The sequence below is a fragment of the Solea solea genome, chromosome 19, assembly GCF_958295425.1.
Source record: "Solea solea chromosome 19, fSolSol10.1, whole genome shotgun sequence".
NCBI classification, from domain to species: domain Eukaryota; kingdom Metazoa; phylum Chordata; class Actinopteri; order Pleuronectiformes; family Soleidae; genus Solea; species Solea solea.
The window spans coordinates 13,410,110-13,427,229 of record NC_081152.1 but is presented as its reverse complement, the minus strand read 5'-3'; the positions used below and the strand labels follow the sequence as shown (position 1 = coordinate 13,427,229).

Sequence of the window (17,120 nt, the reverse complement as noted above, 5' to 3'; positions counted from 1 at the left end):
ATCTGAAAGGAACGGTCTCCTCTAGTTTTCTACTTTGATTGGGGAACTACTAGTAGCCTCTGATCTGCTGACCTGAGATTACATAGTAAAGGTGCAGTAGATCAGCAATGTAAGAAGGAGCCTGACCATTCAAAGCTGTAAAAGTAGAATGTATTCTAAAACAAACCGGTGACCAGTGAAGGGGTGCTAAAATAGAGATGTGTGCTCTTTTGTTGGTGTAAGTTAAAAGTCTAGACGGTCAAAATAGCTGTTTCTGCTTAGCTGTTTTGACTGGTTCATACGAGGGAAAGTGCAGGGAAAGTGCAGTGGAGAGTGCTCAAAAGTTAGGGGTTCTTGGTTGAAACTCTCCACATGTAATGTGGGCATTCTTAATGAAGTGTCCGAAATGTGTCCTCAAGACCTCAGGGGAAGCCTGCACCTCTTGCAACGGGGCCCTAAACGCACAGAGATGCTTCTGAATGACAGGATATCCCTGACCAGGAACCTCTACCTTGCCCACCCTCAATTCGCTTTTCCTGCAGCGTTGGCCTGCTGACTCCTATCCTGTCCGTAAAGACTGTCATCCTCCGGGGGACGGTGCAGGGAGGAGCACCGAAGGACCAGGCAGCAGGAAGCTGAAAGGTCCTTCAAGACGCTCCAGGGGTCAACGTCTCATTCTACTGTGCCGTGGTCAGAGCAGGCTCCATTGTTAAGACGGGGGGAAAAATGTGTGCAAACTTCCTCTGTCTATTTTCTGCTTGACCTGGTTTATTGGGTTCCAATTTATTACAGCTGGACTTGAGCAGCAGTGTGCCTGGCTGCAGGCCTGATTTAAAATAACAAAGAAACTTGCCACCCATTGACATGACAATGAATGAGTTAAGGAAATCACCCCATTGAAACTCTGCTTTCTCGCCCTAGACTGTAGTTTCTGGGCAGGCACTGAGAGTTTTTAGTGCCAATTAAGGGAATAAAATCATTTATTCATTTATCACACTTTGTTACACTACTATTTATCGTCTAAGCAAAGACAATTGGGCAACACGGGGTCAATTCCATTTTGTTGAACTTTGAACCCTGCGTTGCAAAGAGATAAACCTGTCTTTGTTTTTTTTATTATTAAATGAATTTATATAAACAGAATCAACATGTTCTGTTTGTATAAAACACCAACACCTCTGTGTTAACTGTTCTTGCAGGTCATTTTTGTGTTTTTTGTCGTCATTTCTCACATTTTCTGAGAGTTTTCTTCGTCTCTCAGCTGTTTCCTTGACCTCCACGGTTCTCTTTTACTGCCTTGAAAACCATTAAATCCCAAACTGGAATTGCAGTTTTTGTGACCAAAGATATGGTCTTATCTTTGATTTCTCTGCATATTTTTTTTTTTCATTTTATTTTTTAAGTTGATTAAATACAAAGCAGCCACAACAGACATCATATACATATATGTAGTGCAATGGTTAATGCTATATTTCCTCCTGCAATAAAGTATGTATGCAAACATTCTAGTACTAGTACAATAGTTAATGTACTTTCCATCAGTGGAAAAGTCAACAGGAATGTGTCTTTTGTGTCTTTTGTGTCTTTTGTGTCTTTTGAAGTGATTTAATCAGATGTTAAATAATATAAAAGTCTGGTTTTCATAAGTATTTTTTAAATCTTTTATTAAATGGAGGTGTTATTGTACTATTCCGTCAGGTGTGTTTTCAGAGCAACTGTTTCCTCCTGACAATATCTCTCACATCGTCAGTACAGAGATCTGTTACTTAATGAGTGGCAGTTACTGGGCACATGATAATTACGTTTGTGAATTCATTTTCTGTGCACGCTGTGGTTGAAATAGAGAATAAGTTCTGTTTATACTCCCACGGTTCCCTTTGGCGAGCCATGCTGCAGGTGTGGACACACTTAATTTCCACACTGTGTTATTACAGAAGAATGAAAACCTTTGTGTGAGCGTTTGGAAACAGTCCTCTCAGACATGCTGCACCAGGCCTTTCACAGGGGGCCAAAGGTCACGGCGCTCGTTTCTCTTACAGCAAACTTTGTTCCCGGCTGCGGCAAAAGCTTGCGCCGTGAAATCTCGGTAACGCGATCGCGTTCGCTTTCGTAAAAACTTGGGAAGCGATGAAAAACAATCAGTCGGTATTAACTTTCACAGGAGGATTGGACTTTGATGCCGACAGGTGGAGGATAATGTGACGAGTCAACTTGTACGAAATAGCTGAAGCGTGGAATTTTGAAATTTACTGTATGTTGTCCCCCCCCCCCCCCCCCCACAATAAAACATGCAGCCTATTCTACTCACTGTTAGACGTCTTAATATTCAATGTTCTCTTTCATTAAAATGCTCAGGCTTTTGTACGAGAGACTGAGCTCAAAGACGCATTTAAAAAAAGACCCTGGTGGTGACAGAGGCAGAGTGAATGTTGCAGCTGTTGCATTTTTTCCTCCCCTTTCATGTGTCTTTCATGGACTTTTTTCACATCTCTGAGATGAAACATACAAATGAAATGATGAGGAGTTCAGCTTTGGTCACATTAACCCAAACTGGCCCTCTGTAGTATTCTGTTATTGGAGCTGATTTAGACTTAAGCCACTCTCATTAACAGGTATTACAGAAGGCTCAGATTGTCCCACTCCCACTACAAAGCAGTAACCCAGGATAAATCCACTCCCTCCGTCTCCCTGCTGTTGCTGATGCTTATGTCCCGTGAAAAGCTCATTACAGTCACAAATGATTAATCCCTGAATTCTCATTTAAAGCTCAACAACCTGTTGTTTTCTGATAACAATACGTTTGACTGTAACACATTTAATGCATGGAATTAACTATAAGGATTCCTGATAATTAACGTTAGTATCTCTGGGACAAAGCTTAATGTTCTTGTGCTTGATCCACTTTAGGGAACGTTTGTATTCACTGATTGTTTGTGCAGGGAGACGCAAAGAGGAGAAGCAAATACGCTGGGAGAAGGAAATAGAAATCCAACGTGCATTTCCTGTAAGACACATGCTTTGATTTTGGCCCCTGCAAAAACACAATGGCTGTTTGACTCCCTCCCCTCAGCAATGCACCAACAGGAAGAAGCACATTCACTGGATGGGAGAAAATACATTCCAGCAAGACGTGACAAGCTTAAAAACAATTGACAGAGAGACACCAGAGAGAAGTTTTGTGTGTTTTTCTTTTTTTGGAGCAACTTTTTTTTTCTCCTCTTTTATTACAAAACCATAGACACAAATTCAAAATAACGTTGTATTTACAAAATGCTATTCATGTATTTCGTCGGGAGTCATTTCATTGTTCTTGTGACAATCAACAAACACACGCAGTCTCATTCCTTCATGAATAGACATACACACACACACACACACAAACACACACTCACACGCAGACTGCCAAAGCAGTCACCTTTTAATTGGGCTGGCCACCAGCCTGAAAACATTTGTCAGCTGCCATCTGTCTGTCAGTCTGTCTGGGACTCCCACCCTGGCTCACACTATCCCCGTCTCCTCTTACAACACCCTTATCAGGCTGCAACACCCCTCGGCGACTGGCAAACTGTTGTTACGCACACATGCAGACACATACGCACACTTTACACTTTGCAGGCTGTGAGGCAGATACTGAGCGGGCAGAGTGGGGGTCATTTTGTAGATCTCACACCCCAAGTGCTTAGAAATGAAAACATGAACGGCGGGGGCAAATGTTGGACTAACAGACTTGAGGGTGGAGTTCAAAGCTCAGCACTTTGCATAATATACTGTAAAGTCCACAGGAGAAGACAGACTTGTGCGTGTATTGTCCATTTTAAAATACATTCCACTTTTTCTTTTTTGATCAAAAATAAAGTCTGCTTCATGCTTGGTCCCTTGTGTAAAGAGGTTGAGTTTTGCGCCCCTGGCAATGACGGTGAGGCTGGAGTTTAAGTGTGGTGGTGAGAACCAAAAATCCACAAGCCTGACCATCACTGTCACACAGATGCCTGCGGCCGTCCACGAGGTCAGAGGGCAGCAGAGGACACTGGCCACAAACAAACTGTGAGGAAGACGCGCTGCAGCAATGTGGACGTCTGGTTCATTTACCTGCATTGTTCTGCAATGTTCACCTGTTTCCCAGGATGCCTCTGGGCCTTTAGCTGACGTCACACCTTTGTGGCCAGAGACTGGGCCTCTGTCTTCTGGGATGACAGGGAGCTGGCGGGACTCGCATGCAAGGACTTCTTCAGGTTGAGCAGACACAGGCACTGGGATCGGAAGCGCAGGTCAAAGAAGGCGTAGAGGAACGGGTTGAGGCAGCTGTTGATGTAGGCCAGACAGGTGGCGTAGGGGTGAGCAACCAGCAGGAAGCGCAGAAAGGTACAGGTGTCGGGAAACAGGTCCAGGTAGGAGAGGGCATCCGCGCTCTTCACGACATGGAAGGGCATCCAGCTGGCGGCGAACACCACGACCAGGGTGGTGATGATCTTCAGTAGCCTCTTCTTGCGCTGGTCCTCTTTGCGGAGCGTGTTGAAGTGGCGGGTGACGGTGCAGCCGATGAAGCCGTAGCACACCATCATAGCCAGGAAAGGCAGGAGGAAGCCCAGGGCCGTGGAGGAGATGCTGAGGCCAGCGATCAACAGGGTCTCCTGCTCTTTGTCCGTCACTACCAGGCTGAAGTCCATGGCGCAGGAGGTGCGGTTGATGCTTGCGTCGTACTTCGTGGTGCGGAAGACCAGAGTTGGAGCAGCCAGGACACCGGACAGGAGCCAGATAGCAATCAGGGAGCCACGCATGTGGCCACGGGAGCGCAGCTGGGTGCTGGACAGCGAGTGGACGATGGCCAGGTAGCGGTCGAAGCTCATGCAGGTGAGGCAGAAGACGCTGGCGTACATGTTGAGCAGGACAACGTAGCTGCTCATCTTGCACAGGGCCACTCCAAAGGGCCAGTGGTAGCCCAGAGCGGTGTAGACAGCCCACAGGGGCAGCGTGACCACGAAGGTGAGGTCAGCCAAAGCCAGGTTGCCGATGTAGACGTCAGCAGTGCGCCGCTTGCCCTGGGCCCTCCATACCGTGAAGATGACCACACCGTTTCCAGAGAGGCCGAGGATGAAGATGAGCATGTAGAGCACGGGGATGACGGAGTACGACGGAGTCCACTCAGAGTAGTCACACATGGTGGAGTTTTCTGTCTCGTCGTAATCATAGTACGCATAAGGACCTTCAGTTGGCTCCATTTTCTATTTCCTTCTTTTCTTTCTTATTTGAAACAATGGTAAAAGAGGAGGCAGTTCCACAGCAGTTGACAGCACACTGGGGTTTGAACCTCATGTGAAATCCGCTGTCCTTTATATACGCCCTCCACCCCAGGATTCCGCCTCCTCCCCCTCCTACTGAACCTCCTCCTCTGGCCCGGAGCAACATGCTGCTGCCCAAACATGCTCACACCTCCTCTCCCATTCATTCACAGTAATTGAATCTCACTTTCTACTGCTTTGGAAACCCAATATAATACATGTAATGCTTTTGTTTTTTTAAGGATCTAATTTTTTTATAAATTATGGTTAACAAGAAAACCACAACATTTTAAATATGAATGCAACACGTTCCTCAGGGGAATGAAGGTTCATTAAGCGAGACATGTTTGGACGGAAGCCCAGGAGTCTATGCCTGGGCCTGACAAGTTTCACGAAGTTGTCAATTAAAATGGCAATTGAGAGTCGTTTGGGAGTTAGAGCACTCACATTAGCATGCGGTTGTTTTTGGTTTTCATGCCTTTACATGTCCACACACAGAGAAACACAGCTTAGAGGAAGAAACCTTTGACCTTAGACCTTTAGGTAAAAATAACCAATAAAATAGAGAAGATTGAAGCTTTAAAAAAAAAAAGAAAAGAAAAAAGTAGTTTAATTTTACAGACAGACATCAAATAGGATTTTTTTCTCACTCTATAGACAATCATCATTACAATCATCAACATAGCTTTGATGGATAAAATATGACATTAATACAAGGCAGAAGTGGGGGAATGTAAAATCTAAATATTTAAAGATTATAAAAATTAAAGATCAGTATTGTTCGTGTATGTTTTGTTGATTTAAACAAAAACAAAAAACTCAGTTATATGATGATGATTTTATTTGAACATGAAAGATATACAAACAATTGTAAACAAAGATAAAACAAAAGACCAAACAATAACTTAATCCAGAGTCTCCATGTTCAAAAGGGAGTGGGAAGTAGTCGAAGCTCTTGAATGATGTTAAAAAATAAAACATTTACCCGTTGAACTTTACTAACTCATAGGTTGAAAGTGGTTTAAATCACACACTATGTTGTTACTCACTGAACTTTGTCCTCAAAATGTCCTTCTGGATTTCTTTTTTGCTTCATAGAATGTCCAGTGAGTAAGTGCTTTTGCCCATTTTTCCAGAATAACTTCTAATATCTGGCAGTTATTTACAATTTACTGCATGTTAAAATAATGTTTTAACAATTTAAAATGAAGAAAACCAACAATGTTATTTAGAAAAACACTACAGTTGTACACGAACAACAGATTTTTAATTTGAAATTTGAACATTATCCAACATATTTACAGTAAAGTTTGTTTGAGTCTTTGTCTCAATGTGCAAAAACAGGCCAAAAAATAGAAACTACACAAACTGTTGCGTAACTACGGTGATGCAAAGTGCGCAAACGTGCCGTCAGTGATTTGCTTGGTGTTAAAGGGTAACATTTTTTTTTTTTTAAATGACTGTATAACTGTTAATATGTAGCGTAATGATTTTCCCAACTTCGGAAAACAAAGAGTGGGAAGTATGCATTGAACGGTTGACTAAATAAGTCCCACTCTTCCTCTTCTCCTTCTGTTCTTTCCCATCTTGTGGGTGTGTTTGTTGTCCCAGGTGGAACCTCTCACTCTCCACTCCGCTCTGTCTCTCAGCAAAGTGGCAGCAGTGGCGCCGGAGCACCAACATTTTAGACACAACTACTGTATCACTCAACAATCTTTTTCCTCCACTGATCCCTTCCTCCGGCCCTCCATCCTCCTCCAACCCCCTTCTCCGCCTTCCTCTGATTATGAGGACGAGGTTTGATTCCCGTCTCCTCTGCTTTTACCAGCGTCATTTTCACTCAGAGACAAAATGTTTGTTGTTGCCAGATATGGTGATGCACACGTGCGGTGGTTGATAATCAAACTGGCGTGATTGTGTTTGTGTTCCTCCACCCCGAGCTCCATCCTCTCGTGCCCTGTTTGATTGTCCGTCCAGCTCTTTGTCCGTGTGGCCGTCCTCTGCAGGACAGGAAAAGGGCAAAGTGGAGTGAATCAAGCGAGCTTCCTATCTGCTCTGTAGTAAAGTTGTGGTCTGTTTTTAGCTACGTTTGCTGACAGGAACGTGAGTGTACAACTAAGTAAAACAGCAGGCTTCGATAAATACATCAGTCCACCCACTCCATCCTTTCATTATGAGAGCTGTGGTGTGAAACATGAATACTTTAATTTTAAAATACAAGAGATGTTTGTTCTGTTTGCAACTTTTTTTCATTTGGTAAAGGGGCTAAAGTTCCAACAACAGCTCTCTATAGTGACTCATGTGGTCGAATCTGAACTGCAGCCTCACGATGCTCACACATGTGGGGCTCATGTCCGACAGAGAAGACTGTAGCATGTAGCTTATTCCTATTTTGTAAGTCGCTGTGGATGAAAGCATCTAAATACTTAGAGGAATACTTTATTTATACATTAGGCTTTGTATTACGAGAATAGGGGTAGTATTTTTGAAAAAATGTGCTTCCCAACCTCAGTTTCCCCTGAGTTATAAGCTATCTTCCTTCTTTTCTTTGTTACGTGCCCACCAGTGACACTCGGTCCTGTTAGCATAACTGTTAGCAAAGATGGCGGACACTGTTTACATTGTGGGAATGAGGTCCCGTCCCCCTACGAGTGGGTCTAAAAAGTGCGGAATCAGCGTTGCAGTTTTGACCAATATCAGACGGATACCGACACTGACCGATACCGATTCCCATCCCTAATTTAAACTGAAATTCTACTCAATCAAATTTCTTAAAGTTGGACAAACACACCCAGATAATGCCATTGTGAGTCGAGCTACTACTAATGGCGCTTTTTCATGATACAGCTCTAGCACGGCTCAGCTCTACTCTACTTGGTTTGGTATCAGGCGCATTGTTTTCCATTACTATGGTACCTTCTCATTGTGGGCAGAGTCGTCATAGCATGGCTGCACGAAACTCAGCCATGACGTCACAAATTAGTGACGAGCAAAGCAGTTGTTTTCGGTGTAGTTCAGTACTTCCTTCATGACCGGAGCACTGAATTAAAATACAGCTGAGCGTGTTTCGTTCTTTTCTAACTAATCAGTTCAGCGTTGTTCACTTTGATTCCTGTGTCGGACGTCGCGCTCGTGACTCTTCCAGTGACGACACTCTCTGACCAATCGGTGGCCGGCAGTCTGTCCACGTCACATTTTAGTATCGGCTCAGCTCGCTTTGAACATCGCTAGATCAGGTACTAAAAAAAAACACCAAGTACTATGCCAAAACCCCCCGCCCCCCCGAGTACAGTCGAGCTGAGCCGAGTCGTGGAAAAGTGCCATAAGTCAGTCTAAGGTTGCAGAAGGTCTGTGTTTTTTATTGCGCTATGTTCTCTTCATTCATTGGCATCAAAAAAACAATGAATGCATGAATAATCGTTCGTACAGACCCTTACATAAGACTCTTCATGATATCAATTCTGAGTGACCCCTCATTTTCTCCACACGTCACGTCTCTCTATTTTAAGCCTACGTGAGTGACAGGTTCCAATACGACTGAGCTTGAACGCTCCTCGCAGAGCATCAGTCTCTTCCCCTCAGCATTCCAGAGACCCTGTTTCCACAAGTTGTATCTCATGTTTGTCTTCTGTTTCCCCACCTGTGTCTCAAATTGATTGTTGTTGTTGTTGTTGTTGTTGTTGTCCTCTCGTGTGTGGCCCTGTGCTGTAAACCACACACCAGGAGCTTTCTGGTGGTGTTGCACACTTTTTCAACCCCACCCGAGGTTTTTCATCCTTGCCGGTGTCATCCATCAGCAACGACTGACGTTAGAAAAAACAGGAGACAAAAGCACACACTACAGTGACAGATCTGGCCACAGGGAACACCTTTCATCTTTTATCGTGACTGTTTATTAGCCTGATTGTTTAAGCAACAAATGTGCATGAGAAGTGTGTGTTGTTGTTGATGGTGTGTGTGTGTGTGTGGGTTGGTTGGGGTCTGACAGTTGTTTGATGTGTGTGTTAAGCTGTCACAGCCCCCACCCCCCCCGTGCTGAGACAGCTGGTTCCTTTATTTGCAATCGGACCAACTCGGAGTCAGACTTGAGTTCTCCGCACAGTTCGTGATATCACACGTTCCAAATCAAATCACCCGATACCTGCTTGACAGCTGCGATGATTAACAGTTTCTCGGGCAAAAAATATGTGCCCCGTCATCCGCACTGGTTACATAACCGGTGGCAATAATAGTCGGATCTAAGGTTCTCATTATCTGAGAGCTGCCAGAACTAACACTCTGCACACAGCTGGAGAGCTCCACATTTGGTTGTTGTTGTTGCCGCCCGCTCCACTTCATTATCCCCCCTTTTCTCCTTTCAGCAGGGACGACGGGGTGATTGACACCAGCTTGTTAGACACAAAGGCCACCAGGGTTGGGAGAGGTTTACACCTTCACTCATGTGCAAACTAAAAGAAAAGCTAATTGTATTAGTCTGAATAAAAACTGGACCTTGAAATAACATGTTCATAAGTTAGTTAAATAGTTAAATTGCTAGTGCGTGTTCTTCTGGACCCAGTCTGGCCTTGGAGCTCTGCATATGTTCCTGCACAGTTCCTACGCATGGGCTTTGACCTGCAAATAAAAGAAGACAACAGCGAGTAAAACATGGTGAAATCCAGACCAGGGCATTGTTAAAGTGGTGAGACAATACAACTTATAGACTTCTTTACTGGGAGAAATTTGTGCCACGGTAACATGACAATGCTTGATATTATAGAGCTGTAACTTACGCCATGACTGCAGGCGACCAGCTGTCTTATGATGGATGGATGAGAAAAACATAAACTGTGGTTGATACATGGGAAATGTAAGAAGAAAAACGATGTAAAGAAGGCATGTCAGGACTAGGAGACGGTGGAGGACAGGAAAGAAAAGGAAGGATATGACAAGATGTGATTTACCAGGTTTGTAGATTCTTGCAGTCACTCGCTGGAAACATTAGAGGATTTAAATCTGCTCCGAGGGTGAACTTTGTACCAGTTTTGTGACGAGTGAAGAAGCAGGACCAATCTGAATCTGAGAGACTTCACGATACAATACCAGACTGATACACACTTTGCAGCAGAGGTCTCAAACTCGCAGCCCACGGGGCCACATGCGGTCCTCCAATTGATTTCATGTGGCCCGCCGCCACTTAATATCAAGTTATAATAGATTGATTTCTGTATGTTTTTTAATAGACTAATTCTGGATCATGAATGCATTATTCCATATCAAGTCAGGCACCTTTATTGTGAAATTCTATGAAATATCTATCAACACAAGTATCTTAATTGCCCACCTATTGCTGAATAATTGATTTTTTCCAAAAAAGTTAAAGTCTTGTTACAAAGTGTCTTCAGTACATCAGTAAATGATCCAGTGCATGACATTTAGGAGGAATTTTTGGCATTGTATGTTTGTTTTAATGTATGTAATAGTAGAATAATGCATAGTTCCTGGATACACTTGAATGGAGAGACGTGAGGGGAGGGGTCTTCCATTTACTACATTCTGCAAGTAAAAATATGTTAGCACACTGGAAATAAGTTATTTTATATTAATTCATTTCATTTATCCTCAACGCAGTTTTATCTATAAAACTATCTATAAAAACCAGAATATAGGCCTAAATTTAATGACACCACACAACCAGTACATCCTGATTTTTGTTATTAAATTGTAAGTAGACTATTTTATTAATCCTAATGTGCTTCCTCCTAAATTCTAATTTAAAAAAAATATTGTTTTTTTCATATTCTAGATTCATATGGGAAAATAACAAAGTCCCTTACAGTAATTATCCTTATAGGTGATTCAGAGTCAGGGGATTTCAGAGGTTCTTGTTTCTGTGTGTGTGGCTCAGTCGCTCAGGAGACACTGTTGCTGTAGAAATCTTCCTGCTTTTAACATGGACACAAAATATTTATCAAATATGGATGCGTGAGGACAGGAGAGGGAAACCCCAAACAGTCATATAAATAGCTCAGACCTGTATCCAAGGTCACCAGTGAAAATATAACCATTAGAGACGCGGGGGGGGTCGACGCCCTGTCTCTACCACAGCTGACAAATGACATTATTGTTAAAAACAGAAGGGACAAAAGGGGAGACGGTCATTTATTATTTACAGGAGCAGTAATCTAGATAGATAGATAGATAGATAGATAGATAGATAGATAGATAGATAGATAGATAGATAGATAGATAGATAGATAGATAGATAGATAGATAGATAGATAGATAGATAGATAGATAGATAGGGAGTGTGGTCTTTTGCTGCAGATGGAGAAACATGCTCAGACAAGAAACATGAACATGCAAAACTATACTGTACAACATCTATGTGGTCACAGTGAGCGTGCTCATGCTTGCATGTCCTTAGCCCTAGTTTTGTTTTCTTTATATTTGTATGTGTGAGTCAATTTCAAGTACGAGTACGAAGAAAATATAGGCTACTTTCATGCTGCAGGCTCACATTTATGAATACTTTTTCGTCTCATATGTGACTTAGCCGTTTTTCTCCAGGACTGTATAAACAGCCACTGTCACATAGAATCTTATTTATTAATTTTTAAATAAGATTTGAGTCATTTGTGAATAACAAACAAACAAAAAAAAAACATGTCTTCATCACATAAGACAAACAGATTTTCAGTCTGAAAGTTACATTAATGGTGCAATGTGTAGCTTAGAGTTAAATATCGTGTTATTTATCATTGCATGCTTTAAAGGTCCAGTGTGTAAGAATTTTGAGTGCATGGTGAAACTGCTGAGTGGATTCCACTTTTCCCAAGCGTGTCAGGGAGCTGTGGTGTTCTCCACATACCAGTAATGATGGAAACATTCTCCACTCTTCTGCTCCTTATGCAGTTTCCACTTCCTTTTTTAATTTCTTTGAAATTAGGTTTATTCAGGTTTATTCACTTGCATTTGCTCTGGCTGTTTTTCCAAACGGGCTGCTCACATACTGCCAATAAAACCCTCGCTTAATATTACACACACTGGATTTTCTATGAGGCAACCACGTAACTATGTTTGTCTTCACTCATTTCTATTGAAACTACAAAAGTGCACTCCTGGAATTCAGTGTCAACACTGTTTTTTAAAAGCACTGAACAAACACACCCACAACGTGTTAAAAATAGAGATATGGGGAACACAAAGCAATAAAGCACTTTTTCTCTTCCTCTTTGTCCATCAGATAAAAAAAGATTATTGTGCAGAAATTCTCCTGAATATATGACCAATGACATTTATGAAACATTTGATGGTCAGAGACCAGTGTGTACTCAAAAGGTCTGAAATGTGAGACTTTCTTTAAAAGCACTGCTGGCTTCAGAAAGAGCGCAAGTATTTGTCTTTCAGGAATCACTTTTATTGATTTTAATGGCTGTTAAAACTTCACAGAGCTCTGAAACACAAGCCTCCACTCTAAAGTTTCAAGGTTGAAAGATACACACACACACACACACACTATGTAACACCCATGACTACACTGGGTGCAATACAATAAGCTATTGTAACACCAAACCAAAGGTCTTGATGTCCATGTGCTATTGTCATTAGTCTCAGTTATAACAGGCTGTGAGGTCACTCACTGTTGACACACACACACACACACACACACACACACACACACACAAACTCACTTCATGTGCAAGCATAAAAAAAACCCTATTTAAATAAGTTGCATTAGGTCAAACACTAGGTCGTGATAGATATTGAGTTTATGTTAGAACACTGAAGGCCAGTATCTGTGTTATTATCCTGAGGACGTGCACAAGGTCACTGTCTGATTCCAACGTAAACATTGTTAAAAATGTCTCTTTTGCTGTTACGTGATGTGAACCTGTTTTTTTTTTTCTTTTAATTGAGTTAGCTGATATTTCTCTTATCACAGGCTCACCATCTGCTTGTCTCGGTTGAGTCTGGCTCAGGTTTGCAGGAGCAGAGCATGTCTCTCTCTCTCGCTCTCTCTCTCTCTCTCTCTCTCTTGGCTTGGCATGAACACACACACACACACACACACACACACACACACACACACACACACACACACACACACACACACACACACACACACACACACACACACACACACACACACACACACACGAGCGCGCACACACACACACACACACACACCAACAGCACCCCTCCCTCCCTCCTGTGTATCCTCTCTGAGCACCCGGCTTCCTTGCGGGGCAAAGAGAGGACTAGATGGACGGGAAAAGAGGAGACAGCGTGGATGTGACACAATAATGGCAGGAAGTGACTTCAGATCAATTGAGATTAGTGGAAAAGACACTAACACAGCACTGCGGCGGTAACAAACATCCCCAGTGAAGAGATAAACATGCAGCGACACAAACAGTCCCAAATAAACACAGAGCAACAAAACAACAGTTGTCTGAGATGACTTTAAAAATACTGCATCAGCTGCTTAATATTCCTAAATAGTGTACTGTATATGCTGCAATCTAAAAATGCATTGTAGGGTAAATACACCACTAAATATCAATTTGGAATGCACCAGTTCTTTTCTATGTTCTGTAATCATATTGAAACCATCTATGGTTACACACTATTCAACTGAAAAGTGCTGCTGAAGAGCATTTTTCCGAAGTAATAATATTTAATGATTGGACAACTGCAAAATCCAATCAGGTCGTCCACCTCCTTGACACATGTATCTGTAACCGGCAGCAAGTAGGAAAAGAATGAAGTGATTTTTTATTAAATTCAAACTAAACGATTCACTGAGACGCAAAGACTTGTTTTTTTAAAAACAATCAAATCAAGATGTAAGCAGGAAGTTGAAACAGTCAACAGAGAGGGACAGTGAGGGAGAGAGAGAGAGAGGAGAAATCTGTTCAACAGCCCGGAGGTCACACAGAGGTCACAGGAATACAAAAAAGAGGCTTGAAAGTTGTGCCTTTTTTTGGGTGAGTTTTGTTAATGTTTATGTTACATCTCTGCCTCTGTTTGGTCGTCATGAGCGGACGCGATGCAGTGTGAGCAGTGGGGGGAGGTGAGATTGGGAACAATAGCCTGGACACTGACCTGACGTTGTGATGCACTGATGAGAATAAATGAGACTTTCTGATTCATGAGACTCCTTCAGCTGCTCTGAAGGAGTCCAGGGCGGGGGGCGCGGGGGGATCCCCCAGCTGGAATCAAGCAGGTGTTTGTCTCATTTCCTTGAAACAAATCAGAATCAGAAAAAAAACAACAAAGTTGATGGATCTCAGGTCATTAGGGCCGCATGTGCGGCTACCGTTGATCCTGAGCAAGAGCCATGAAAGGACGCGCACACACACTTCCTGTCCACCGTACATTCAATGGACATCTGTTTGACCCCTGACACCTTCCACTCCAACACTGCTTCCTGTCCCACACGTGCAAATCTACCACTTCTAGCTTTACATCCAAGCTTTTCCCCCCAAAAAACGTGGGAGAACCTGAAATATGACACATATGTACAATCACATGCTGCAAACAAACAGGAAAAACAGCTGTAACCAAATGTAACTAGTCAAGCTACTGTTTTTTCTGTTGCTCTTTTGTGCCCCCCGACCTCCACCTCTTGTAATCCACTCCTTAACGCAGAGGGCATGGGGTTGGTGGTGAAGGAGGAGGAGGAGGAGGGATAAAAGTGCAGATCATCAATCCTCGTTACCAAAAAGCTTTAGAGAAGCTTTACAACTCATAAAGCCAGACTATAATCTCCCAGACGCTACACACATATGGTCTCATGAGATCATCCACTTTACTACGCTCTGCCAACCACCATAAACAGCCACGGTGTATAAACAGACATCACATGTGAGGGATATTATACTGCACACACATGATTTTCATAACACAGGCTGATGAGAGACACGTCTGTCGTGATACGTGGCATTGTAAAGAGTGCGATCGTACCTTCTTCGGCCTCTGGAAGTGTGCGATAAAGTGTTCTGATAGTGAAGAGGTTGGTTGGATTAGACATTAACACATTAATCAGCACTGAGTTTGACCCCGGTCTCAAAACACAAGGAAAAACTGATTGAGCGACACACACTGTTGCCTCCATCAGTATCTTATGTCGTTTTTTTTTTTGTTTGAAATCAAACTCCCCAGAAGCTAAAAAGGTTGATTTTCTGTATAGACTTTGGTGCAGGAGAGTGAGCTGTTTACAAACTTCAGTTTCCAGCTGGAAAATGTCCCCATATAATGCAAAATCTTGTCCTTAACGTCCAAACCAATCCAACTTCATTGAAGCACTTTGAAGACAACACAGTTGGTCAAAGTGCTGTGCACACACACACGAGGACAGATCAGTGAAAACAATAAGACAACACAAACAGTAAATGGTAATATCTAAGGGAGTTAAAAATGTGTTTTAAGAGAGGACTTAAAAACAGGAAATGAGTCGGCCTGCCTGAAAAGTAAAGTTTCGGGATAGCAAGAGAAAATGTGTGGTTACCACTAAGCTTCCTCTTTGTCTTACTGGACAGAAGCTGTGGGGGGGAAAACCACAAAGACATTTAAAAATAAATGAACTAATTTTAAAACCCAATCTCGTGATTTAGTACCAGTGAAAAAGCCGAGCTTTGAAGAACGTGACGTACGGCTAAGCCCGACATAGAGAACAACATCACAGTAGCCTAAGCGAGTCGTGTTAAAAGCATGATTTAAATTAGCTTTGGCGAGTTGTCTCAATTAAAAAAAAAGCTGGACTTGACCAGCGTTTAAGATCGTCGTCCAGTCTTACACCCAGACATGAAGAATCCACGTGAACAGGATCTTTGGAGGTATCACTAGGCCCAAACAACACGACCTCAGTCTTTTTATTTGCATTTTCCTGTTTCAGTGGCACACAAAATTTAATGTTGTCAGCATAAAAGATGGCGATGCTGTGTTTTTTGGAGAATTGATCTACAAATTGATCCACAAAAATGTAACCTGTCCAGAGCAGAACAGCTAAAAAAAGAAATGTACACAATGATGACAACAACGATGATGATTTGAAGTACACATACAGTACAAAAATACAAAATGAGGGGCAGAAAACGGTCTCATCAGCTCTGGTCTTATCTGAGAATGAGGATACGAGGGCACGTCTGGGTCACTTCTCCTCCTCCTCCTCCTCCTCCTCCTCTCTGATTAGCCATGAAACCAGTCTTACACCCTCCATTGTCTCAACTGGGGTTTAGCCAATGTCCCCCTCGTATGCCAGCACTGAGAGTGACTGACAGCCAGGTGGAGGGCGGGGTAAGTGTTGGGGTGTGGTTGGATTGAGGGGAGAGGGTGGAGTAGGGTTGGAAATGGGTGGAGAAGCTGTCATTGTTTACAGACGGCGAAAAGCACAAAGGGGGACGATGAGAGGACACAGAAATACAAAAATGCCCTAATAACAGGCAACATCGCAGGAAGCGCAGAAATAGGAAAAGCCACTGTGAGCGCGTCTCGAGAATGTGATGCCCGTCATTTGATAGATGGGCATCAAAATCATCTTTGTCCTCGAGCGTACTCTCAAAAGACCAGGAAGTGTTGAGCCGCTGAGGACAACGAGAACTCAGCCTGCTGTGGGACGACAATTGTGTCCAAAGCCACCCGTAATTCTCCTTAAATACATTTTAAACAGTGTTGAGGCCAAATTAAAACATCGAGCAGAGCATTCTTGGCTGTCATGTTTTTGGACTGAAGCTGAACCTTGTTGAGGAAAAAGAAGAAGAAGGGGAAGGACAGGGGTCTGCTCTGTACGCAGTCCTTTCAGAGACCAAAGGCAAATGGCTGGGTGAGACGCTGTGGGAATTCGACCTATTTGAGATGCAAATTCCACAAAGAGCTGAA

General features: G+C 42.9%; 1 protein-coding gene across 1 annotated transcript; it reads right to left on the bottom strand.

Annotated features, from left to right (window-relative positions):
• Positions 1-3,335: 3,335 nt before the first annotated feature.
• LOC131446233 (apelin receptor B-like) lies at positions 3,336-5,269 on the bottom strand. The gene has a single exon (XM_058617352.1). The coding sequence runs from the start codon at positions 5,196-5,198 to the stop codon at positions 4,128-4,130; it is 1,071 nt and encodes a 356-aa protein (XP_058473335.1). The 5' UTR covers positions 5,199-5,269; the 3' UTR covers positions 3,336-4,127.
• Positions 5,270-17,120: the final 11,851 nt, after the last annotated feature.